The 27,878-nt window shown below is 35.6% G+C and overlaps 1 protein-coding gene across 1 annotated transcript; it reads right to left on the bottom strand.

Annotated features, from left to right (window-relative positions):
- Nucleotides 1-13,079: 13,079 nt before the first annotated feature.
- On the bottom strand, nt 13,080-20,442 carry LOC145786535 (putative enoyl-CoA hydratase echA8). Its single transcript, XM_082598205.1, has 7 exons — nt 20,240-20,442; nt 18,018-18,191; nt 17,157-17,263; nt 16,869-17,039; nt 16,184-16,307; nt 15,741-15,853; nt 13,080-14,183 (listed from the first exon to the last, which is right to left on the bottom strand). Exons 1-7 carry the CDS (start codon nt 20,379-20,381, stop codon nt 14,073-14,075), a joined length of 942 nt encoding a protein of 313 aa, XP_082454331.1. The 5' UTR covers nt 20,382-20,442; the 3' UTR covers nt 13,080-14,072.
- Nucleotides 20,443-27,878: the final 7,436 nt, after the last annotated feature.

The following is a 27,878-nucleotide window of genomic DNA, read 5'->3' as shown; positions in this document are numbered from 1 at the left end:
TTTACCGTAAAGTAGGCTAGTAGGCTATGACATAATTAAGATATTAGCCTGCAAAATATTTTTGAACTCTTAATAAAACACTAATACTTTTTAAAAATTGTAATCTCGAAATCAAAATATCAAGTACCTTGCTTTAGGAATCCCTATCAATTCTACTCTTTTTGCAACAGCTTTTGATTTTTCTTAAAGTATCTTTAAACAATTTACCTCGATCTTTTCTCGAAAGAAAAACAGCAATCAAAAACTGTTGATACTTTAGCAAACATGATCATGATATTATCACTCATATTGTGACATAGTCATCTTCACGTTGTGCCTGATTTGTTAAATTTTGCTCGCTGCTGTTGCCGGCAGTCTGATGAAAATGATACCCTGAAAATCACATTTTCTAATTTTGTAATGCCTTGTAATGTTGAAAACCTGTTCTGTTGCCTGGGGGAAGCAGTAAAGTATAAGAAAATATGATTTTCAGAAATTTCACTTAACAATAGTCTTTAAAATCTCCTAATTTTGAAAAGCTTGAGAAACCAGGCCGTATTCCTAGGTATTTAGGATTTTGACTGCATGTTGCCTAAAATTGATCGGAAGGCAATTTTACATTAACAGCTTTAACAAAAACATGACACGGCAACATTAAAGAAACTTTGATGATACTGCTTCGTCACTGAGCGCTTGTGCGTGTCGAGCACAAGAAATAGATGAAAGAGAGCTTTGCGTGGTCGATTTTATAGCAGAGTTTTTTTTTTCTTGACCAAAAGCGTCACCCTATTATTAGAGGGCGTGACAAAATAATAAAGATTGCAACCTAGATAGTGTCCAAGCTTACAATGAAACTAAAAACAAACTCAACAAATTTTGTTCTTTTAGTTGTGACATTGATTATGTCACTTGCAACGGTAGGTCTCAAAGAAATCTTCAGATGATAAAAGTAATTATAAGAGCATTTAGAAAGCGCAGCAACTATCACAAGAATTATGTTAGTAAAACTTAGACATGATAATAGGAAGCAAAACTCATTTAGAATTACGTATAATGGCGAATAAAATAGAACGTTTTCCGACAAGTCGTAAATTTCTGCTCAGTTTTCTGCTTCCCTATTAAAAATGAACACAATTCTAGGAGCCAGCAAGCTGGGAAGCTGCAACTGCCACAGTACGTTTCCTACGAAGGATTGCGTAACAACCACTGATGAAGTTGATGATGAAGAGTTTGAAAATATGTGACTGCTTGCACGTGTTGCACGCCAATATAAAAAATTTGATTGTGTGACCGAGAGGTATGAGCGACGCTCAAAAAACATCAGTTTGTACCCCATAGCTTCGTCTTGGCAAAACACATGCAGGCATGTTACATTAAGTTAGAAGATAGATACGAAAATCGTCTTGCTTACCCTTCCATTCCACATCTTATGTCATCAGACCTAATCTTAAAAATGTTACTGTGAAAAATAAAGAACGGGGTTTTTGTGTTTGTGTTCAAAGTGCTTTACCAAAGAAAATTTCACAAATTCTTTTCTAAGGCGTCAATTGCATAAAGAGTTTTTTTTCGTCAGTAGGCGGTGATGATTTTATCTGCAAGCATGCATGCACACAAGGAGCAGAATTTTTAAAACGTATTATTATTTTAAAAAGTTTGGTGTTGTATACATTGCAACAAGTTAGTATTCCATGCAAACATTTTCCAATATTTTTTGAACATAAAGAGACGTTCAATTGACACAACAAACCTCTAAGTTGTTGTGCAAACGTTCAAAATTTAGATTAGGACAAGATACTGCTGAAAGATAAATAAGTTCTCAGTGAAATTTATATTGAAGGTTAATTTGCCAGAAAACCAGTGCATTAGTACATGAGTTAAACGTATACCGACTTTAAATCATTGTAAAAAGGCTGATGGGCTGGTTGGATTAATCTGCATGCTAGATCTTGCAGAAGTATCCCTGGAGCAATTTAAGAACAAGAGTACCATAAAGAGCTTAAATTGAAGAAACTGTAACTTCTTAGAAAAATCCAGTAATACCTCAGCAATAGCCTACTGGGAACCATTCAAAGTCGCTATTATGTGCCTATACGTTGTGTTGACACAAAAAAAATTAATATTGAAAGCTTTGCCGATTAAAACAAGCTAAAATCAACAAAAAATACGATGGAAATCTTTAACCTACTTGTTTCAAACAACAGGGTGCATTTTTAGCAGCCTAATTTTTAAAGATACTTTTTAAAGATTAATTTTTAAAGAATTTTTAAAGATAGGAGCGGCGAGCAAACAAAGAAATTAATCAATTTCTAATTTTCCGCTAAGTCATTTTCTGCCTTTTTACGTTTCCGTTTATAACCACATAATTTCTCGTTCGGATCGTATCGTGAGAAACTAAATACTTTGGATCAACGTTTATTTTGCGCAATTGCTTTTCCAGTGCCAGTGGGTCGGACTTTTGCGTTCAGAATCGTCATATCCTTCGATTACAGCAAATTTAGATATCACATCATGAAAGCCTGATATTTGCTATTTTGGTTGACGCAAGCAAAGAATCTTCTGCTACCTTCGATTTAAATTTAAACTGTTGACCTCAGCTTTGAATTATCTTGACTCTTTCAGCGCAGCTATCGGACAATTGAAACAAAATCAACTTCACGACAAAGATCTTAAAACACATAAAACTTTCATTTAGCCTGACTCAAATGGATATGAGTCAATTTGCATTTATAAATTTTGTTTAGACAATCTATAGTACCTTTGTTTGCTAAGAGAAATTTGTAATATTTGTCACCACGTTAAAGACTTCAAATTGCTTTGTTTTGGAATTTACAAACTGGTGATTAGAACACACGTTATCTTAGAAGTAATCATAACGTTACTACGAGACTAATTGCCGCATACCAAAACTGTTCAATTTCTCCTCGATTGTCTATTTCCAATTTGCAAACAGGAGAAATAAAGACGTTGAGTAATTGTCATCAGTTGACTTAAACTCAATACTGTTGATTGAACGCTATCATTTACGTCTTTTTAAAGGGAATCTCGCTTTTAAAAATTCCCAACGTGTGACGTAACTACGGACGTGATGTCATCAATCCAGAAATTCTTTTAAGTTTTAAATTTTTACTTTGGAAAATCAACGTTTTTATTTTTAAGTTTAAATAGCCGTTAAAAGGAAATTGACAAGCTGCAAGTGGTCTTGTTTCCTGAATGCCAAGCTTTTATTGGGGATATGACACGCTGATTTGCGTGTGGCACGTTCAATACGTCTTGAATACGCATGAGAAAAGTGTTGCTTTTGATGTTTTAGTGCAGCTAATGTTTTAAAGTTGTTGTTTTTGTTTTTTGTTTTTTTTTATCACTATTATAGGGTAATAGACAATTGCACTGCAACTCTTGTGAATATGATCATTTCGAGTCAACTTTGATTATTTTATGGCAAATTCCAAAAAATTATTTTTAGACAAAAAGTTTTATGTGTCTTACTAGTTTAATTAGTGCATTGCCTACTCATTTTACTAATAATTTAGTATTAGTTTTATCGCAGGAATTAATACTAAAGAATTGAAATGTCACTGTACAGCTCAACACAAATATGACCATAAAAGCCAATAAGATAAATGCATTAGTTAATTTTTCCACATTAAAATCAAAAAGGCTTTTGAAATAAGAAATGTTTGATATGAAAAGGTTTTTGAAATAAAAAATGTTTAATATACGGGTGTTATAGTATGTTAATAATGATTAGTGTCTCTTTCTTCTTACATGCTGTCGACATGAATTTACATAAAATGTTTAAATAATAATAGCTATTTAAATAAAAGAAACAATTTAATTAGAAATTAGAATTTTGGTTGTTTAGGGTGGCAACAATGTACATCAATTAGTAAACAACAGTTGTTTGAACAAACTTAAGTGATGATGTCACTTAAAATCTAACTATATCTTATATGCTAAATATGAAATGATAACAAAACTTTTTTTAAATCTATTACAAATCACATTGAAAACTACGGAAAGCCTACCCTTAGCCTTATCTGATGAATCTTGTCTCTGATGAATCTTGTCTCGTAAACTTAGACCACTATTTAACGTTTGAGTTGTTGTAAAACTAGAAAACACAAAAATCAAAAATTGAATCAGGTTTGCAACTTTCCTTATGCTTGATTCTGTTGATCATAGGCAGGGCCGTTGAAAGGACAATTTGAGACCAGGTATCATTGAGAGGTCTAGACCCCCATAAAAGACACCTTTAAGCAAAAACAATACAATTACTTTAAAGAACATAAGTTTTTTAGTTTTCAGGCCACCTGAAAACACTCAGGCTTCTAAAATGGTCTTAGGCCAGGACTCAAAACTACCTCCTGAACTCCTTGACGCTGCTTGTGAGAGGCATATGTTTGATTGCGTTTCAAACCAAAATGTGTAGTGGATAACTAAAAGTGATTTCTGTATGTGGGTCTAAATCGATTAAACTGCAAAGTAGCCTACTTCCTGCCAGGCTGAGTTGACACTTGGGCTAGCAAGCTATCCTTTCAGCTCGTGACTCAGTCACTTTTGCCATGTGCAAACATAGTTTTGTTGCTTGTGCACTGCTACAGTTGAAACATTAAAAAACAAAATATACGAACAATAGGCCAAAGGTATCACTTTATTATAAATTTAAAAATAGATTACATCACAACGAGGCAAAACCTTATTAAGAATGTTCAGCTGTGTTTCAATCGAAAGATTTCCCAAACCGCTGATACGATGGATTTCAAGTAAATTCATTGCCACTAAAAAAAGCACAAAGAAATTTTGTTAGACGAAAAGCTGTTAGGCCCACAGCAACTTTTATTATTCCAGTGTTTATCTGCAACAGGTATAAGAAGCTTCAATGTCGATGTTGCAGATTTTCTTTTGAAACGACAAAACAAAAAGTTTATTTCTAGTGCACGATAATAGCGTTCGCATGGATTCATAAATGTTATCAGGCTATTTATTCTTTACGCCATTTTGTTTAACTCGTTTTCTGTCTTTAGCTGATGCATTAAAGGTTGTAGCCCTTTTTAAAAGCAAATTAAAAATAAATTTGGCCGCGAATGCAGCGCAAAATTAATCGTAAAATCGCAGCGTTTTATGATCAAAACGTGATATACTAACAAAAAAGAAACAGTAAGAAAAAACCGAAGAAGCTCGCTTGGTACACCCTACATAACCTATGCAAATACCGAAATTGCAACGTTATTTCAATCCCAGGCTATTCGCTGAAATCGTTGCCAAACTTATTTTACCCTTTGTTTTTCCAGCTACTTTACGTAAGCTGTTAATATCAGACATATTAAAGCAACTTATCATCCCTGACATCACCGTATAATAGCAGTGTCATAACATTTCAGCAGACTGTGGATGAGACTGTGGATGAGACTGCAACCAAAATTTCTCAGACACTGCAACAATCTTTTAAAACAGTTAAAGGAGCATTTTGAATATGCACTGAGCAATATTTAAAAGTATGTTTTGTTAAAATCTAATCCATCGATATCACAATTAAACAACGTTATTACAAAAAACGTCAAAGATAGTTCAAGTCTTAGCAACAGACATTGCTAACTTTTCTACAAAAATCGTTTATTGAAACAGCAGCAAGACGTCGCATTAATATAATTCCCTGGTTTTGGAATTTTAAAATTTTCTCATGCCATTACGTTCACCAAAAAGAAACTTGCTCAATTAATTATATACATTTGCTTTATTAAAATCTTAAATAGAACTTGCACAATTATGAACTTGCTTTGCTTTCTACCAGCAAGATATCAAGGCGCCTCGACATCAGCCTTGCCTTAGCAAGCTGTTGAACTGGATTTGCTTCCAAATTCTGACCCACTACTTGACCGCTGATCATGACCGCTGATCATGACCGCATAAAAGCAATTCTAACCATGTTCAAATTGTCGGTTTTTGACACTGCTGCAGGCAATCCAACATTAAGATAAATGACAGTCTGCATTGTTTTAAGTACAGCCAGACGATGTCAAAACGACGTAAAAAAGACAAATCTTGCTAGCTCGGAAATGGCCATCGATTTTGAAGCATTTTTATGATGTTTTTTCAACAGTATTTTTCTGTACCACATAAGAACTGTGTTTTACAAGTTTCATTTACGTTGATAAGTTTCAAATTCGTTGAAATAATAGCTGTTATCAATATAGATGACAGTGCGCAACGCGCATAACCTACATATTATGCACGACCCAGTCAAGCATCAACAAAACTTTTAAAATAAGAAATTAGTTACAAAATGGGTGTGCTGGAAAATATCATGTTTGGCAATCACTGCCGTCAATAGCATTAACCTTGTGCAGGTATGGAGAATTTAACACCACGTAAAGGAATTCAAACTTTGTATTGCAAGAATTAGAATTAATCCTGTATCTTAACGTTCTGGTTTGTTTTCATTCGCATAGATCTTCATATAAACTTCTTTTAATCTAGTTGTAGCCCACCGTTTCAAATCACGCAACATAATTTTATTGTTGCACCCAACAATCAAAAAATAATTTTTAATTACTCTAAATAATCTATGTTCTTGAAAGGTATTGGAGGGCTAATCCAGGTGTTCCAAATTCCATCACATAAGAAAGTAACCTGCAATGGAAAGGCGTTGGTGGAATGATTAAACTAAACCGGAAAATGCAAATTTTCTATTGATAAAGTGTTGTCCATCTAATGAGGTTTAGTATAATATTACTCGAAAATAAGGCTTACAAACTCTTGATTGCAGTTTAAATTTCTTTCATGTTTAGATAAAAGGAGAACATATATATAATCAGTTGAAATTGGGTGTATGAGAACCAAGTAATTATCTAAATGAAGAACAAGCACATTCTCCAGAACATGAAAGGTATACGGAACGAAGATTCTGTAGCCTATAGCTATTGCTGAAATCGCATATAACTGCATTTGGTGTTCTAAAACGCTTACTTATTAACAATTATTGATAGATGGTTTGGAGATTTTCAAAATTCAACGCATCTTGCTAGTGATACCAAAGTGCAAATAAATAAGCAAAAAAATGAACAACTTGTCTTTGCAACTGCTTGCTTAGTAATGTGTGACCAGTGTATCATTTTGATTACAACCGATAAAACTAACCAAGTACCGAAATAAGTTCATTTATGTTCTCTTGACCTACAACGTGCGGTAAAGATAAAATATTCTTTAAATACATAACCTATACAAAAAAACATGACCCCGTTTTTAAAAGAATAACTTTTGATATGTTTGCAAAACAATAAGTTAAACGCATCTTGGTTGTTTCATTTGCAGTAATTTAAGAAATAAAAGCAACATTTTGATTTAGTCATGGGTTCTTAATCAGGAATGTACACATCACTAAGGAGTGCGAGACTTGTTCCCAGAGGGTGCGTGGATGCTGAGTCATCATGGTTAGCCATACAATGACGTAATGCTTGTTCAGGGGTCTTTTAACCAACAGTTTGAATTGCAGGTCATTATTGCTTTTTGCTAGACATTTCTGGAAAGGGCAAGATAACGGATCAGTGATTTCAAGAAGGAAAAAAGTCAAGAACCACTGCGTTTAGTGATGTAGGCCTATATTTAGCTGTCCTTGAGGAGTAAGATATCAACTAAGTTGTTTTAATAACGCTTTTTAATGCTGTAGTTAAAAAAATGATTTCAATGGCATTTAAGTCTTGATTCCCTGGTCGTTACTATAGTCCATTAATTTACGAGCAATGATAATTACTAATAATTTGTTTAGAAAAAGCTGATTTTTAGTACAGCCCGGTTTCGTTGCAGGCCTAGAGACTTCGCGGAAGGCTTCGTAAAAAAGGTGTGTCATTTTACTCACTCATCATACACTCTAATCACTTCAGTTGTCTGGTTTCACAAGAGGTCATAGCATTTGCACCGAACATGTGAAGCTGGATTTCAAGTCTTTGTCGCAATCAGAATAGGCGTTTTTTTTTTCTTAAGAATGTTTTCCAGGAAATCTATAGTAGCTAATGTACTATTAACACCACATGGATATATGATTAACATAAAATTAACGGTTATAAGACATTGATTATGCAAATATTTATGAGGTTAAGGTGGTTAATTGAAGCAAACACACATCCTTATTAAAGTGTGATTCAGCAATTTAAACTCAAAGTTTTTATATTTTCTCATTTAATTCCACTTAAAACCAATGTGTGATATGCATTTAATTAAATACAGTAATTACTAATTTTTGTCAAGTAGGCCTGATAATTACGCTACGAATTTGTGTCAACGTAAATTAATTAACCCATATTTCATATGGGCCTTTGGACAGAGGATCAACCAGTTATATTCTAATCATTTAGACTCTAATAGTCTAAATAGTTTTGTTGTTTGGTTTTACATTGTCAAAACAGAAAATTAAACCTCTGTCAATGACATTGGTACCCATCAGAACCAAACAACTATTACCACTTGATCAGTATAGGTACAAAAAAAGGCAAATGCATTGTGAAGCATACGAGACACAAGCTGAATATGTTTTCTCGGACCAATATAAATTACATAACAATACAGAACTACAGTTCGGTTTCCATAAATAATTAAAAATACGCTATGAACTATAATATCTAATTGCTGCCATTGCCGTTAGATAAGCAGTGTCCGTACTGCTGTTTTTGTAAAAACTTTACAGCAACCTATTAAAATAAACTTGGTAAAAGAAACCATCAGTGTTTGTTTCTGAAACTAAAGAAACTATTTGTTTCTCAAGCTATGACAAGATGATCAATTTGTGCTCAGGAAGCACTTTACCGAAAGTAGATTTTAACTACCAAAAATTCATTTTCAAATATTTAATTGCAAACTAAAATTCCGGCTTTGTGATTGTTTTCATATTAAACAAGTGCATTCGTAAACTTTCTTTTCAGTAAAAAGACATTTGTTTATAAAATTATTATGCTATTAAGATTTAAAGATTGTTTTTAACCTTCAAGAATTTGTGGTTTTCGTGCAATACTTTACCGCTAATGCAATTACAATTTTACTTTTGTAAAGTTTATGCATATGAAGTATTCAAACATTGAATAAAAATGGTATTATTTTTCCAAATTAAATAGCAATTGCGTATCATTGAACAATTTGGCCTTAATAGTATACTTGGCCTATTTTGCAATTTGATAAAAAACAAAATATAAAATAACTTTTTCTGTCTTAGTTACAAAAGTTAATGTGAAAAATTATGTAAAAAATCTCTTCAATCTTAAGATAATTTTTTCATTGTCAGTTCTTGTGTATATTTATTTTTCCATTGTTCAATGCTGATATGGTGATTTTTTGGCAACAAATTTTTCTTGGATTTTGCAGAGTATAGTAATGCAACAAAATAAATGACCCAAACTGTCCCAAAGCAATGAAATTTCAATTTTGATAAAACTTTAAAAATGACTGGTGACAAAATATACCTTTCGATACGATTACCTTTAAGATTATTTTTTATAGCTCTGTCTGTTAACCGAAGTTCTTCTGGTCCTGGTCTTACATCAACAAATGTGTCTAACTGTCTCGTACGCATTGACGTGAGAAGTTTTCGACAGAAAATAAACATTAAGTTTATCACAAAACGAAATAGAATGGAAATAGATCTTAGACACGTTAAAACATGACAATCTTTGATTGATTTCTGTTTAATTCGTTTAATATGCAAAAAAAAATTTACGACTGTTCTCGCTTTAAAACTAATGAATCTTTGTCTTTAGACAAACAGACCTCAATCCACGAGTGTAGACGAAATCTAAAATTATCAGCACACGCTGTTTCCACGTTTAAAGTTAGAGTCTTTTTTTGACAAAAACGTTCATCACTGTTACAAAGTTGTAATGGCAACTGCTTTGATCACGTTGCCAAATAACCAGAAAAACTAAACTTAACAGATACAAGCATGACTTGTGGGATCAACGAACACGGATGCAAGACAGACCATAAAGCAATTGGGCCGCCTACAAGCTAAAGAAAAGTGGCTATGCATTGTGTATGACCCCGCTTTTTGACGTATATCCGTGTTTGAGACCCTAATTTTTAATCAGTTAAATGTTACATCGCTAGATGTTAAATGATCAAAAATGACAACTTTTACTGACTGGGTAAGACGTTTGAAAGGTGCTAAAAAGAGAGTAGTGCATGAATGGGAAGCTGACAAAAATGTAACGTAAAATTGAGCGTCTGCAGTGGTTGAATCAACGTAAAAAGATCAAGTTTGTTAACTGGGACTTGCGTGGGCACGTTTTGTCAAAAACTTGATACTTTAAAAATTCCAAAAACAGATTTATTGTACGTAAAAACAACAAGTTTTACACAACTTACAACAAAATTCCACAATACAACATTAAGCTGCTGCACTTTTGTTCCATATTCGGACACAATCGTCTACCTTGCATTTTGATATTTTTTAAAAATACCAAACGTGACACGATCGACTTCCCACAATGTGTCGACGTCGACAGCATTATGGGAACGTAAACGTGATTACGCAGCATGCTAATAATAACGGCAGCGACACTTGCACTACGTGACTACTTCCTGCAGACGGTTATGACGCATTTTTGCATGCATTCAACACTTTGTGTGGTTTGAGTTTTTGATTAAAATAATTGAGCAATCCCGTTTTAAGTCATCTGCATTGCTCACAAATAAATAACCTAATGGAAAAAATTGTTACGTTGGGAAGCCTGAATGACATTTGGGAGTGAAATATATATATATTTTTTTCCAGACAATTCTAAACAAGAGATCGACCTTTAGGTTCGATGTAGGGTAAATGCATTAGTTGTGAAACTTCTGAGAAAGGTTCATTAGGCTAAATTACCTCAATGTCAAATTACTAAAATAACCAAATTAAGATTACTTGAAACATCATGCTAAGTTTTAAATAGATAAATAATTTAATGGACATTTTTTCAATGCACAAAAATCAAAGAAGTTCTTTTTAGGATCTTTGTAATAAAGGTATGGATATTCTAAGATAAAGTGTAATTGTTCTGCAGTAAAGGTTGAGACATGAAAAGGTTGCAAAATGCTAGAGTAAGGTCACATATTCTTGCGCTTAAAAATTTATCATAAATTGACAAAAGACTGAATTCATCCAATGAGCAACGTTTTTCGAAAAAATGGCTTTGGCTAACTGACCTTAAATCAAAGACCAATCAATTGGCCAGAGAAGACTATTATAGACCTACATAAGAATGTTTTGTGCATGCCAACTGTTATAGGTTTGCAATAGCACTTTTAAGACCACAATTTCACGTAGGGCTGCTTACAAAATATCGTGAAATTTTAAAATTTGTTCCTGAAATGGCTACTGCAAGGTATTAAGATAAATCAAGTTTAAAGTGTTTTATTTTTAAAAACTCGTGCACTGAAATTCGTACCCGATCTGGATCATATAAAATGGTTGTATGGAAATCCACTGGCCACGCATGAGAAAGCAACAGTGGCATAACTGAAATATCGATGACTTAGTGAAAGCTTGAGAAACAATTGACCAATCAGAAGGCAAGCTCGCGGCTGAAAGTAAAGTAAAAAAAATCAGTCAGGTTAGGAAACTTGTACAATTTATTGATAAAGTTTTTGCCACCGTAAAGGCAACTTCTTCAGTATCTAGAAGAGCACAAATAAATGAAAGCATAGCAATTTAAAACTGCTTTACCAGTGAGATCTACTGTACTGTGAAAACTATTTAAAACAACTTTATAACAGTGTGAAGTTACAAAAGATATCGTAGAACTGCATAAAATGAAGGCCTCGCTAAATGCTGTGAAAACAGTATAGGCTAGCCTACATATTTTTTATAAAATAATAATGAAATGAATAACAAAAACACTGAATAAATCTTTCTAACCGGAGCAGTCTAACACATAAAAATTAGAGGCCTATTCCTGAGTGCTCGTTTCAAAAACTTTTGTTGCATTTTATTTTTCAAAACCCGCCTTCAGATTCTTCACAAGTTCAAATTTGACAAAAAATGTTGTTAGAAACCTGATCTCTCAAGCTTTTTTTCGGCTGGGTTAAATGCTTCATCTTACCTCCTGATTGGTCAATAAACCCTATATGCTGCAGATTACAAACACACAACCCAGCCAGAGTAACACAGGCTACGTTTGCATTTTTTTGCTTCCACCTTTTTCTAGACCTCAACCATTGTTTTAGCTTTGATGGTCAAAAATAAAAGCAATCTAAACTGGAATTTGACGTTTTTTCACTTTTATACATCCCTGGAGATCTCAAAATAATGTTTGAGTGCTAACATACGACAGGAGACTACATTGGTGCCTCGAAAAAGTGTATAGATGACCAAATGGTCTTTCGTTGCTAATCAGATTGAATTACCGTATTCAATACTGAGCGTACCTACTACCTATGCGTTCTTCCGTGGCGACTCATCCTAAAAGGCCGCAGCCTACCCTCGTTAAAGTGGTAAATGTCGATATATTTTCGTGTCAAAAGTCCTGGCAGGCGCGGATTTATGGGGGGGGCCCGGGCCCCCCCCCCGAAATTTTGTGAAAAATTGTATGTTTCCGCATCAAATGGTTTGATAAGCTTCTAAACAGCTGATATTAGTCCCTCGGCATCACAATTGATGAAAATGGTTCTTTTAATGTCTATTTTATAGCATATCGTATATGTCGTAACTTAGTATCATTGTTCATATCTGTTTATCCTTTTCTTTCTTTTTAATTGATTTTCAAATTTTCTGGCCCCCCCCCCCCCGAAAAAAACTCTTAGATTCGCGCCTGAGTCCTGGTGCACACCTGTATACCATCATAACATAAGTGCGTAATCCAATTCACAACGATGCTAATCCTTGGTACCGTAGTAGGTTTTCAAGCTGATTCAGTAGGCTAAAACATTTGCGCAGCCTATCCATTGAAAACAGCCACGAGCCGCCATTGCGTTTCTCCATGTTTATGAATAAATTGTATGTTAGGCCTATTGTGATGTAACTGTAAGCTTATTGTGTACCGCACTATTATAGAATCTGATTGGCAAATTGAAACAAAGTTATCTTAAGTTGAGAATCGGCTAATAAACTGGGTGTGGTGGGCAACAGAAACACAATAACAAACGAAAAACCACTTTAATTCGTATCAACAATGACTCAAGTACAGAACAGACGGTAAACTATTCACTCCAAAGTTTAGGCCACCAACACGACGATATGCCACAAGCAGATGGAAAATGCAGACAGACGAAGACTACATTGGATTGCAACATCTTAAAAAACGGAGCAGGTAGAACTTTTGAGCACAGTTTCTTTACAACGCAACAATAACAAGCTTTTTTATCTTCAACGCAACCGACAACCAAACAGTGTTGCCAAACAAGTGTAGGCTACCAATGGCTACTGAGTAGCCTACTGACCCATGACTTAGTGAAAGCGGGATATTCCAATATGTAGGCAACCACTAATTCAATGACTAATATCGACTGTTGGTATATTATGCTCTTGAGGGCAACATTGGAGGGATTCAGCCAATTCATTCGAACCTGTTCTTGGAATTTTAATGGCCTTGGCGAACCGGTTGTTTATAAGCGTATGTACACGCCAATGTTAACATTATATCGGGCCAATATAGCATGCTGGTAATGAGAACCTGTGGTTTGAAGCCCACTTCCATAGAGCAAGGCTTATTTTCACTGCTTGACGCACAGTAGTAATTCACAGTTTTTTCTTTGACCCAATATTAACGTCCTACTTTTTCGAATTGCAAGTATGGAGTTAGCTCTGCTAAACAATATTTACAGCTTGGCAAGACCGTAAGACGACGAGGAAAAGGTCAAAAGTGTCAAAGCTAAAGCATGGTAATATGAAACAGGGCATAAACTATTGTTCCAGCTCAGCAGCATCATCTGGAGGACAAAGTTTAAACAGAAAAAAAGTTAAACAGCCGAATAAAAAGAAAGTAGGCCATATGTCAGCCCCAGAAAAGCAATGTATTCATTTACATTGAACTTTAATCCAAAGGTCTTCGATGGACGGAAGAAATAAACAAAAAAACAGTATGGTGAAGAAATATGCGACTACGGTAAGAAAAGCAACAAACGCGTGAAGATCAGACTGAAGAGCCGCGCCTTCCTTCACCAGAATCAAACCTCTTTGCGCCTTCAATAGCTTCTCCTCCAAGGACACCAAGAGCATTGTTTAATTCGTAATCCAGCGAGGCCTGAAATGATTAACGATATGTTAGCAAGTTTTAATAGGTTTTATTGTTGCACGCATAATTCTAACCGATTACAAGCGATGGCGCGATATTGCAAACAAGAAACTTAATTTTACCGTAATTGTATGTTTGGTTTTTACAAAATCAAAACTGAAGTGTAGTTTTCTGACCTTAGAAGATATGAGTCAGGACCACATGCAAGTTAAGACAGCACAGCATAAATAATTTCACATCACCTCAAAGTCTTTTAATGTTACAACACAATTTTCAATTATAAAGCTAGGGTGCCAATAAAATTAAAATACATTAGCCTTAACCGAAACTATTTATGAAATTACGGTAGTCTTCGAAAATGAAAAACTGTTTTTAACTCATGTAGTTTCGTGTCAGCTGTTAATTCATGAAGTGAACCGCGCTGTATCAAGATGACTTGGTCGAGGCCTATGCCTAGCTGTTATGAAACATATGGCACAAAAATGTTCTGTGAGAATGCAAACCACTGTGTTCTCATTGACACTGCTAAAACAATCCCCTGCAAATCCTATTAGTTCCAATGCGAGTAATTTTCAGTTCAACAGTTATGTTACTTGATTGTTACTGCTACTCGGTTGAGCTATATCAGTGCCTCAAGCAAAAGCTTGTACATATATTTTCAAAATATCTCACCCTGGCAAACGTCAGTTTATTGCATGTGGCAGGTGTGCTGGTGCAATCACGTATGTCCTTTGGCTTGCAAAGTTATTTCATATCAAAAGTAATCATCTTTTCATACGCAATAAACTGCAACTTTTATGCGTGGTCAGAAATCGTGAGGTTAGTTTTGAGAAGCAATATTATTTTATGGTTTTGCATGTCGAGAAACAAACACACGGAAGTAGCAATGTCAGCCAATGAATTTGGTTTGAAAGCGCAGTTCACACGTGATCTGACAGCTAGAACGTGGGAGTGCTTAACCGGCAAAAGCTGTTCTGCAGCTATCGCTAGACATCAAATATGCAATTGCAACCTTTTCATTTGAGAATATTAAACGCTGTGCCAACTACGTTTTTGTTCAAAATACAGTCCAAATAACATCAGCACATTTATCACTGAGCTTTCAAAAAGTTTCGTTTCACAATCGCTGTGATACGCAGTCAAGCTATGAGGAAAAGATTTCCTTCTCAGCTGATAAAAAAACAAAATGAAAACAGAAAACAAAACAGATTTCCTTTTCAGCTGATAAATGCTTCTTACATTGTTTTAAAGTAAGCAGACGTAAACTCAATGCGAAAAAATACTTATTGCGTGATCTGGGTTTTAACACCATACACTTGTGAAAGACCACGGCGACATGATTTACCGATTGACATGTTCAGCATTTAAGTACTGTCCCATCCACCACGGTCGCTGTGTTGCTGAACAATACACGACATTGCGCGTGTCTTGTAAACTATCTTGAATCTTCTAGCTTCTCATGTTAAAGAGAATAAACTCGTACCCAGACAGCAAAATTCGTCATATTTTTGCACGTTGAATCAATGTAAACATGACGGATTTCGAAGTCTGAGTAACAACGCTCACTTGTTTAGATTCAGAGTTGTAGACCGAATGATAGAGCGAGTTCCTGTCCGCACGGAGACAACCTTGCGGGTAATGAGATATTTCGTTAGCGAGCGCAACCGCAGCTGACAGGGCTGAAATACAAACATAATAGTCCACTAAAACTTATCTTAACAACATATTTCAAACGTTTATAAAATTGTTTAAAGCTGGAACTGCATCCTTGAACATAGTTTCCGTAAAGTAAACTCACATAGCTTCTAACACTTAATCCTGACAATTGTGAGTAAAAATAAGAAGTTGAGAGAGAATTTTAATAATTATTGAACCACATCTGATAGGTTGCTTATAACCATGTACATTGAACTAAAGCAGGTCACAATTAAGTGGAAAAATCTATTGATGACAAAGCACATGCTACCCAAAAGACACCACGTTAACAACCACAAACATCACTCGGTCACCTTCTCCATCCTCCACCACACGATTAGCCAAACCAAGTCTCTGCGCTTCGCTCGACTCAACAATACGACCAGTGAGAGTGAGGTCCAAAGCAGCCGATAAGCCAATCAAAGCAGGTAAACGAACCTACGCGGGGGTCGATAGAAAAGAAGATAGATAGGTTATACTGGAATGGCGGCGAAATGATAGCCTGCGTTTTAGAGCTCAATCATGGCAGTTTCGCATACTTGTGGAGGCTTTAAACCACTGATGCACGCCCGCGTCGCCCAGTCACCAAGTTTAACAGAGTGAAGTTTCCGATTGTTAAGTGTTGTTGTTTGTGAATTATGCCATTCACCAGGTGCCGCTGAATGGAGAGTGATCTTTGAAGTGTTTTCGCTAAAGTGCACATTCCCAGAATTATCTCAATGACGTTGCTACAATGGGGTCAAGGTTCAGCACGAAGTAAATAATCGGTTGTTGGTACAAAATTTGAAGATGATGAGGAGAAGGTGTTTTATTGCTCGAAGTACTTCCTTCAGCGAAAAGAACTTCGAGCAATGATATATCTTCTCAATTAATCAACTTCAAAACAGACTCAATTAAATCAATAATAAAGTAAATGAACAAGAAGCTTTTTGCTTTAGTGTGAGTTAATTGCAAAATAAACTTTTTTTTACTAAAACAAACATGAAAAATTCACTATACCGTTCCTCCATCTATAAGTGGGACGCCAAACCGGCGATTCAATACGCCAACTTTGGTAGACTTTTCAAATACTCTTAAGTCACACAAAAGTGCCAATTCCAATCCACCGGCAACGGCATATCCGGATATTGCGCCAATAACAGGTTTGTTGAGATAAATCCGAGTAGGGCCCTAGAAAATGAATAAGCTACATTAAATATTTATATGAAACATCTTGAAAGAAAGTTGTATATATGCACTTGATGTAATGTAACATTAAGCAAATTGATTATTTACGCAAAGTCTTACCATGGCACCATGTGTGGTGATGTGAGCTAAAGACTCTTCACTTAAAATCCATTTACTTCCACTTCTAGCCAATTCTTTCAAGTCGTATCCAGAACAGAAGTGATCACCTAAAAAATTTAAGACCAAGTTTGATCGTGTTCTCCAAGCGCGGCCGACCCGCGGAGGCCGGCACCAAGCCGATGAGAGGACCTCACTATCAAGACAAAAATGTCGCACTTTTATGAGATTTCAAATAAAGATTGTAGAAGTGTGTATCGAATTGAAAAAGTACATAGAGAAATGTACGGTAATAGGTTGATGTTAAATCTATGAAGCAGTGTCAAAAATGGCATATACACATATCTGATGTAAGCTAGCAAATGGCACTACTATGGACCTCAAACACATTAACTTAATAACTATTCACATATAATACTGGCATACAAACAGTTGTTTACACAATTACATATGTTTTAAACCTCACAGGGCATGACTACCATTCCGGTTCATTGACCATGACATGCTAGTCTATTGCAACTGGTATGTTCTCCTTTTGGTACAAACACGTTAACAAAAAAGATTAAGCTAAAATTTTTGCAAGATTAAGCAAAAAAGATTTCTTAGACTATTTTTGTCTAAGAAATCATAAATTTATCTGGGGATGTCAACTATCACATAAAGCACATTTGAGAATAGCCTACTAGTAAACACGATATATCATTCTGACTGATCATTGGTCCTAGAAAACAGAGGATTTTGTAAAGTGTGGCAAAGTTTTTGACAAAGCTTTTTAGTATGTTTGAAGCAAACAAAATTGACTCCATCCGCTCCTTATGCAAAATCTCCAACCATCAAGCATTTGTGTGATCACATTAAAATTACCTTTAGCATGTAAGACTGCCACGTTACTATTGGGGTCATCTTCAAATGCTTGGAAAGCAACTGTGAGTTGGCGAGCCATATCTCTATTGACTGCGTTTCTTCTGTGAGTACGATTGAGGCCAATCAAAGTTATGCGGTCGCGTTTATCAATGATGATAGGATCTACCGCTGGCTCTGAAAAAAAGTTACCGTATTGTAACTAAAAGTTGACAAAATTATTTATCAACAGACCTTATTACAATTATTTACATAAATTATTGAAAAAATATATTAAAGGCAGTGGAAATTTCGTTGATGCTGTAGTAATTTTGGTAGGATTCCAACACTAAATGCTTGCTACAGATTTGTTTGGTAATGTCAATTCTGATTTCTGGCCTTGACGCACGACAGTATTTTGTCATTTTATTGACATCTATGAATTCATCAATGATTGAAACCTTACTGGCAAATTTAATATATTATTTATTTGCAATCAGACTCAAAGTCCATAGAATTCAAATTTTTAACAGTCATCACACAAAATATCAGACTAACAGAACACCAAGCAGGCTACACCAAACAACGTACAAAATACTGTTGTAGTGAATATAAAATGTAGAATTAAAATAGTAATCAGAAGACATAACATTGCGCAAAAGTGGATTAATTGATCTTTTGCAACGTTCTACAAATGCATAGCAATTTTTTCTTAATAGAGCATCAAATGTTAACACGTCGTTCTGTACCTGATACACTCTAGCACTGTCGCATCTCGACAAATTGTGAATAATTCTGTATGACGAGTCAATATAAAATATAAATACTTTATTATGGTACAATCTAGCATAAAAATGAAGCTTGTTTTAATTAAAAACAATAAAAAAACATAATGTTAAGCAAACAATTTAAATTTTCAAAAATATAAATCCAATGTCAGGCCTTAAAGCTCTCGGCAGCCAAGGCTACTGAGAAGTCAGTAAATGCACATTTTGCAAAAATACATTTAAATTTGAGTGCATATCATACTCAAGTGACATAAAAGAACTGAGACCTCAAAGGCCATAGTTCCAATATTAGGCTAATGCTATAGTTACCAGTTGTTAGCCTTAGCCTAGTTCATAATTTAATTTTGAATATATATACTGTATTTCACTGAATGACATTTGCTTTCTTATTCAACTTCAAAAGTCATAGCCATGTAATTGTAAGGTCTACCAATTTTAGTTACCATGTACTTTTTTATAGTAACTAGTCCCAGGTAATTGTATTTCTTTAAATGTATCAGTAAGTTTTAAAATGGCAGTGGCTATTTGACCGGCGCCGGTCTTTGAATCTGAAACACTATTTAACCGGTCATGACGTCACTATATAAGGAACTTTTTTTCTCTTTCAAAGCAAAAGACGAGAAGCGCCTATATAAGTTCTAAATTCAACAACTTTGTTCAACTCGATCCGTGGCGCGTATGATATTTCTCCAGTTGCTATTCCAGAGGGAATGAGTTCGATAGCCTACTACCCGGAGGCCGGAAGCGTTCCTTTTTTTTATTTTTTTAACTAAATTTTGACCCGAAGTGCATTTTTTTAGTCAATTTTTAATTTGAGTTGCCTACAGCCCTATTTTTTATGTCTTTTCAAATGTGAGTAATAAAGTTAGAGTTTTTTTAATTTGCTGGAATTTGAGATTTGCTCTGGGTACTGTAATTTTCCGTTCGTCATAAGAGGATGTGACCGTGTTTGCCGAACGACGCATTACATTTTTGCTCTCAACAAGTTAGTTATATACAATGCTTCTTTAAAAAAAATGGTAATGGTATGTAATGCGTCGCTCGGCAAACACGGTCACATCCTCTTATGACGAACGGAAAATTACCATACCCAGAGAAAATCTCAAATTCCAGCAAATTAAAAAAACTCTTAACTTTATACTCACATTTGAAAAGACATAAAAAATAGGGCTGTAGGCAAGTCAAATTAAAAATTGACTAAAAAAATGCACTTCGGGTCAAAATTTAGTTAAAAAAATAAAAAAAAGGAACGCTTCCGGCCTCCGGGTAGTAGGCTATCGAACTCATTCCCTCTGGAATAGCAACCGGAGAAATATCATACGCGCCACGGATCGAGTTGAATAAAGTTGTCGAATTTAGAACTTATATAGGCGCTTCTCGTCTTTTGCTTTGAAAGAGAAAAAAAGTTCCTTATATAGTGTTAATTATTGAGATGACAATGATATTCAAATATCAAACCTGATTCAGAGTCAAACGAGATGCAGCGTTTTTCAGGTATAGAACAAACACTTGTTCTGTTGGAACATAATTGAAGTCCACAGCGTGAATTATGTTCTAGAGCTGTCAATCCTTGTTGCAGCAATCTTCGCAGTATGGTCATGATGCTTATTTTGCAGTATCAAAAACTTTACCTCCAATAAGTTGCAAGAAACTTCTTATCACTACCTGCAAATCAACAAAATCTGTAAACACTCACGCAGCAACCAACCTACCAGTACCCAGCACCAACTAAAGCTGTGTGATTGCAAAAAAACTGTAATGACGACAATTTCGTACTTGGTAGAATTGCATGCTTGAATGACAATAATATCCTTCAGTGTTGCCAGGCGCCGCCCAATAAATTTCCCAACCTCTGCTATGCAAATTTCTAATCGCAGCTTGGTTGGGTGGTTTTCAATCAATCAATGAATCAATGGTTTACTTGCCACTTGCCAGTAACAGGAACATAGTACTGTACATGTTTGAAATATGAAAGTCATATACACAATGCAAAAGTTACACAAGTTCCCATACCGACAGGGGGACAACGAGACATGGCCGTTGACAGGATTTCTCGGGCCCAGTACCAATTTATTTTCGAGCCCCTTAATCGACAATGTTATGAATATAAAGGTTGTGTAGGCCTACAAATTTTTATTGATGTGCTGTTAAAATGAGGATGACACATGCCGTTCAAAGTAGAAAATTAAGAGGAATATCATTTATATATCTAATATTAATATTCTCAAAGATTTGTTGTATCCACGAATTTCCCCAACTGCGCAATTACGCATTAGGGATTTCTTCGTAAACCGCAAAATCCTTGCTCTCAATCACGACCTTCGTCGGTATGTTTAAAGTTGTTGGAGTTTTCGGCTGAAATTAATTCTTTGTTAAGTAGATGCAAGTACTGTAGTTAAAAGTGATTATCCTACCACCAAAAATATATATATACTGTATTCAGAATTAAAGAGTGGGTGAAGAAAAATATTTCGTGTTTTTGAAAAATAAATCGTGGTTAGGGAAACCACTATACCCGGAAGGGTGGCCGGTACTTTACCATCTGACGGCTGAAGTGGCTGTTTTAACCTCTGATGGCAATTCCTTTAGATCTCATTATATTAAGATCTTGATAATGTTTGAAGTCGCGGGGAATATTTTAAATCCGGGCCCCCTAAATATTCCTGGCCCGGGTCCAAAAGTACCATCTAGACCCCTCTGTCAACGCCCCTGCAACGAGACGACCATACGGTCTACTAGTCAATTATTGCCACCCTACGGAAATTTTTGTGAGACTTTGCCTACCTTATTCAAATGGCTACCCCTGGTAGCCTATAGGAGTCTTTTTTCAGATAAATCTCTTATTAGCTGCACTTTGCAGGGGGAAAAAGGGGGGCAAGCAATTTTGCAGAAGGCAATTGCCCTCCTTTGGTTACTCCACTGGTTACAGTGTGTAAAAGTCAAGTAACTTTTTATGGCGCCATATAATAAAGTAAATGAAACAATGCGTTGCGTAGTTGAATGTGGATGGACGGAGCGAACCATCAGCCAGTCCATAAAGTTAAATCGTAATGAAACCAGACATATCTATCAATATTATTATTTATTTGTATCAGACAAGGTTGTCCATATTAAAACCAAAACACAAAAAACACAAAAAAACAAGACGTAAGGAGTCACTTGGATGACATGTGCAACATATCATTGTAGTGCTTAAACTATATCTAGTTATAGGTTATAGTCAGAGGTGGGCACCCGCTACTTTTAAAGTAGCGCGCTACCCGCTACCGCTACTTGGACCAAAATAGCGCGCGCTACCGCTACCCGCTACCAATTTACAAAAGTAGCGCGCTACCCGCTACCGCTACTCGGACCAAAGTAGCGCGCGCTACCGCTACTTCTTCCGCTACTTTTGTCTAAAATGACACTAAGTTAGGAAACACTCTTCAAGTCCCTAGTGACGCAAAAATGACCTTGAAAACGAATGTTGTCATTTGTTTACACTGTCATTTTAACGTCGTTATAGAAAACACATTCTAAGGAAAATTTATTGTTACGCATCTTTCAAAAACACGAGCATTTCAAAATGAGAGTCACTAAGTCCTGCCGCTTTCGCTTTAAGCACATCTTTTCCAACAGAGAAAAGTCTCTCCACCGCAGCACTGGAAGAAATTGGGGTGTTGTATTTAATGAACAGATGTTTTAACTCGGTATTCGAAAAACTCAAGGACTTGCTCCTGTCCGAAAAAAAGGCGTCCACAATTGCTGTTTCCTTCTTCACCGACGTTTCACGGGATGGCGCCAACACACCAACAAATTCATCCTCGGAGTCGTGACTGGTGTTGGTGTCACTCTTCTAAGTATCAACCTGGCTTGATGTCTCTCGTAACAGTCGAAATACATCTATCTTGACTTTTTCTCGCAGTGCGTCAGCATCATCCGTGGAAACGTAGTGCAGAAATTGTAGCCACGACGTCTTGAAGGAGGGATGAAGACATGATGCCATAATGTATTTCATGTCGTTGAAGCACTTGTTGAATCGTTTCTTCACCCCTTCAAGGACTTTCACTCTCAACTCCTCACAGCTCACAAGATCACTGATCTCGGTCAACTTCTTCGCGCAAATTGTAATGGTTGAAAGCAAGACTCCGTAATACGTCTTGGACTCGCCCTGGAGAATGTCTAAAGCCTGGAAGATGGGCTTCATCACACGGAGATATTCGCCGAAGTAGTTGACGTCAGCTAGAAATAAATGAGCTGTTTAGAAATAAGACAAACTACGTTGTAACTTCAAAGTTGTAAGCAAAACAAACCAAATAAAATTACCCTGTAATGATTTCTTTTAACAAAAACAAAAGCCATCGTGTAAGAAAATTTTATCAGCAACAAATATCTTAGCTAACCATTTGTCAACAGTTTTACTTTAAAGGGGTATTAAAGGAAAAACCTGACTTGGCGATTTTCCACGTTCTTTGTGTTTAACATGCTACCATAAAACGATTTTCAATAAAATTTTGCCTCATTGCGGTCTGACCACCATTGTGCGCGTGCTTTTGTCAGAGCTTTCAAAACGATATTGGCTTGAGCAACGAAGCGTGCGACTGTAAAAAACGTCATAAAGTCTACGTCATAAAGTCTAGCAATCAACCGATCACGCAAGAATTGTTACTGCGGGCGATTTGACTGTAGGCTATGTATGTATTTACATCAAAACTGCACATTTTAACATCAAAACGGCAGACAGTTTGCTCAAAACATCAGATTGGTAACGTGGTTTTTGTTATTGCTGGACTTTATGACGTATTCTTGAGCTGTGTTTGCACGTTTTGGTCATTTTGAAAAAAATGAAAATAAATGAAACACTGGACTTTGGGCCTTGCCAGCGCCATTGAAAACAAATTTTTTTGGGTAATTGTTTTTGAAATGTATTCTTGAATGTTCAGTTTACTCATTTTAATGCTTAATTCCGGTTTGAAATTTTCCTTTAGTATGCCTTTAATCAATACGATAAAACCTTATTTTTGGATATCTTAGCATAGGTGATGACTGATGAGGCAATGCTCACTGCATGTAGTCTATATTCTATAAACTATATACAACTTTACTTCGGCTATTATTAAAATTAAAATGAACATTATCGATTTCATACCTTGATTGCAGCATCCCAGCTCCACACCAGAAAACGAGATTCCCAAATAACCGAAACTTTGCAACCAAACCGATCATATAGGATTATAGGCTATATAATATAACTGCTTGACCACGCCAGTGTTGCGAAAAAAACGAGAATTTTTTTACTTTAAATTAAAAAGTAGCGGGTAGCGGGAGTGCGACTGAAAAAAAGTAGCGCCTCTCCCGCTACCGCTACTTTGGAAAAAAAATAGCGCCGCTACTGCAGCCGCTACTCCAACTAAAAAGTAGCGCCGCTACAAAAGTAGCGCGCTACTGCCCACCTCTGGTTATAGTTATAGGTTCTAGTTATAATAATAATTTATTTGCCTCAGACAAAGCTGTCCATATCCAAAACAAAACAACAAAATAATACACAAACTGCAAATGCACAAATAACGAACAACAACAACGAAATAACATCAAAAAATAACAAAATAATACACAAACTGCAAATGCACAAAATCTCAATAAATAGGCTATCTACTGTTACAAGTTTACAGACAATGGTACGGTAGCGTTACAAGTTAGAAGAACTGAAAGTATTGAGAACGATAAAAACAATCAGATGACATGGCAGCCATCAAAACTAGTTAATAGCATACATAGAATTATTATAATGAAGACGGTAATTTGATATACGATGGCAATCAGACCTCATCAGGGAGGCAACAATAGAGTTAGACGATACTTCGCATCTTCCAACAAAAGAAAAAACATATTTACGAAGTAATGCATCAAATGTTATGATGTTACACAAGACTTGATGTTCACGTACGCTATAGTGTTTAGGCAAATTATGTATAATTCTAAACGCATTATTGAAGGCAACACGCAGACGATTAATGTCACGTTGATGATAATTTTCCCACAGATGACATGCATACATTGGAGTACAATAAGAACGGAATAGAACATTTTTAATATCACTGGAGCACTTGTAAAATTTGGATTTTAATTTGTTGGCAGAACAGTAGATTGATCGCACTTGTCGATTTATATCCTTGTCGTCACACATTGCCGTGTCAAGAAAAACACCCAAATATTTGACACTGTCTACGAATTTGATCTCACTTCCATTGAGCCGTACAATTGGATTCATATTTAACTTTAAGTGTTTTGTTTGGAAGTACATAGCAAATGACTTTTTGCGGTTAAAAATGACATCGTTAGAAAGCGCATAATCTTCACACACATTCAAGATACTCTGCAGACCATGAACACTTGGAGAAATACAACAAATATCATCAGCAAACATGAGATGATTAACAAGTGTATTACCTATGTAACAGCCTGCCTTGGTTTTGCTTAACACAGTCGATAGATCATCCATATACACGGCAAATAAGTAAGGACTGAGAATACCACCCTGTTTGACACCATTGCTGACAGAAAAAGACTGTGAGTAATGACAACCCCAGCGTATGTACATCCGCTGATGGGTATACCAATAAACTACTAGACGAACAAAACACATTGGCACTCCTCGTTGAATTAGTTTCTTGAATAGGAGGTTGTGGTTTACCCTATCAAATGCTTTCGAAGAATCTAAGAATACAGAAAAAACAGGACTTCCACGTTTTCTGTAGTAAGACACAGCTTGCTTAAGTACAAAAATGCACATATCTGTGCTATGCTTAGGTTTAAAGCCAAATTGATTATCGTTTGTTGTGAGATAGTCATTAATAAAAAAAAGTACAACATGTTCAAATAGTTTATAAATGACAGTAGCAAGAGCAATAGGTCTGTAATATATTTGTAATATATTATATATTTCTACTTATAGGGATATCTAGTTATAGATATCCCTGAATGAAACTATAGCGGACGTTGAACAGTCCAAAGCATCCGCTCATAGGCTACCTAACTTAGCTGTAATTATTGCAGCAACATCTCAATAGCACATCGGTGGTGGAGATGATCGGACAATGATATCTTGATTTCTACAAGTAGGCTATGAGTTTATTGCAAGAAAAAAACAAATCTTCAAATCATCAGGGGGCATTATCACAAAAACTTGCAAACAAAAGATGCTAGTTAACGGGACGTGATGAACTGAATCATGATTTGGAACATAAAATTAAACTACCACCACAACTGAACTGGTACCACGACTTTCAAGAAAAGAATCCGTGGTGAACTGACTGAAAAAATGCAAAATGCACCATCCAATGACTGTGAAAAACAATACTGATTCTGGTTTCACGCTAGACGCGTTGGTTTAAAAGAAACCCAATGTGATTGAAATACTCCAAGCGACGCACCCAAGCACAATGTGGCAGATGCACAACGCTAAAAAGACGTAAAACTACGTGTATATGCATCAAACTGGAGATTGTAAGAGAACGCAAAATTACTGCTAGCGTTTCAAATTTCTGAAGGTGTTGCGACCGTGCCAAACTACTTCGGTCACAAGTACGTTTTAACGTTTGCGTTTTGTTGTTTCTACTTTTTTCACGACCTTTGCTGTGTTGACATGTATTGTTTTTGCTGTGATGGCCAGAAATAAAAACAACTACACTGAACTAATAAACGACACAAATTCTTATATCAAAACGGCAATAGGCCTAAGATGCAAGGAAGCATAAGAAAAGCCGCAGGAGCTTCAAAACCATACAAAACAGAAAGAATTTTTTTGCAATATTATTACTTTGATCCGATATATCTCAAGCATTTGATTTTGATTTATTTCATTGAGATAATATGTCGAATGCATGTGCAAGTAAACCGATTGAACTACAAAAGACTTGAAACTTGACTGATAGATTAAGATTTCGGCTGCTTCGAGACTAAGAAGGTCATATCGGTTTCTTTCGACTTGTCTGAAGCAACTTTTTTACAGCAGAATATTATAACAACAGTGGCAATTCAGGTGTTTTCAGTTAGTCTGGCTGCTATTCTGAAGAACCTTTTTCACTAGATGTTTTTGGAATAGTTTAATTCATTTTTATGATCAAACACAACGTTATGAAGTTTGAGAAGCAATTTTTGAGAAAGCTAGGCTATTTGAATGATAACTGTTTTTGCAGGTTACCCTATCAAGTCAAAACCATATCAGCAATCCACTGTCACAAAAGTGAAGGAGCATGCAGATGTATCGGCGCAATGAACATGATCAGCATCACACTATCCACAAAAGAAGTTAAATATTGTCAGATGAAATCATAGACAAAGTCTAAAATAATTTTTTTTTGAGTGTGACTGAACTGAAAAGAGCATACCGTAAAAAATGGTACAGAAAAATATTTTTGTTCCCTTATTTCTTAAAACCACAGCACACTATTTTAAAGACAGAGGCTATAGTTGCCACATACAGTATAGTAACTATAGGTTTTGAGGCTATGATCACTGCACAGCACTTGAGCATGACATCGTATGATCAAGCACAAATTTCATAAAAGCAAAACTTCATTATTGATAACGCATTATCCAAATTCAACTAAAAAGGTCTGATGCAAATAGTCGAAAGAAAAATATTTTCGACATGCATAGCAAGAAAATGCATTAATTCTCAAAGGTTCTAAAAGAAGAAAAAGCAAATCAAGATTAGTTTAGACCACAAACACTATCAGACTAACAAAATTAATTTACAAAAACACAGCTCAATTATATTCACCAGAATAGCAGCCTTAGCCTCTGAGGCTATGCTCACATGGTCATTTCAGCATGAAAAGCTGCTTTTTTTTTGCTGACTCTTCAACAATGACCAAAAGCTGACATTAATAGTTTTGTAACTTATCATTTTGTGTCAACTTTTATAGCTTATTCATATTGCCTGCATGTGGGACTCCGTAGGTGCTTTGTTATAGGAGCAACTTGAATCTAAACAGTGCAATTAAATGGCAATAAAATTTTACATCATTCACAATAGTTCTTGTTTGATAAAGTCTTGTACGATATGATCAATGATCATACAACAAATGTGAGTTTAATTTGTACGGTATGTCTA

This window comes from Aplidium turbinatum, chromosome 17, assembly GCF_918807975.1.
Source record: "Aplidium turbinatum chromosome 17, kaAplTurb1.1, whole genome shotgun sequence".
In the NCBI taxonomy this organism is placed as follows: Eukaryota; Metazoa; Chordata; class Ascidiacea; order Aplousobranchia; family Polyclinidae; genus Aplidium; species Aplidium turbinatum.
The sequence above is the reverse complement of the archived record's forward strand: the minus strand, read 5'-3'. Positions and strand labels throughout refer to the sequence as shown.

Coding starts and splice junctions, on each gene's coding strand:
- LOC145786535 (XM_082598205.1), bottom strand. CDS start 20,381: ATGACCATACTGCGAAGATTGCTGCAACAAGGATTGACAGCTCTAGAA. Junction 15,854..16,183: donor TGTGGTGGAGGATGGAGAAG/GTGACCGAGTGA, acceptor TTTGTATTTCAG/CCCTGTCAGCTGCGGTTGCG. Junction 14,184..15,740: donor ACAACTCTGAATCTAAACAA/GTGAGCGTTGTT, acceptor TAATCATTTCAG/GCCTCGCTGGATTACGAATT.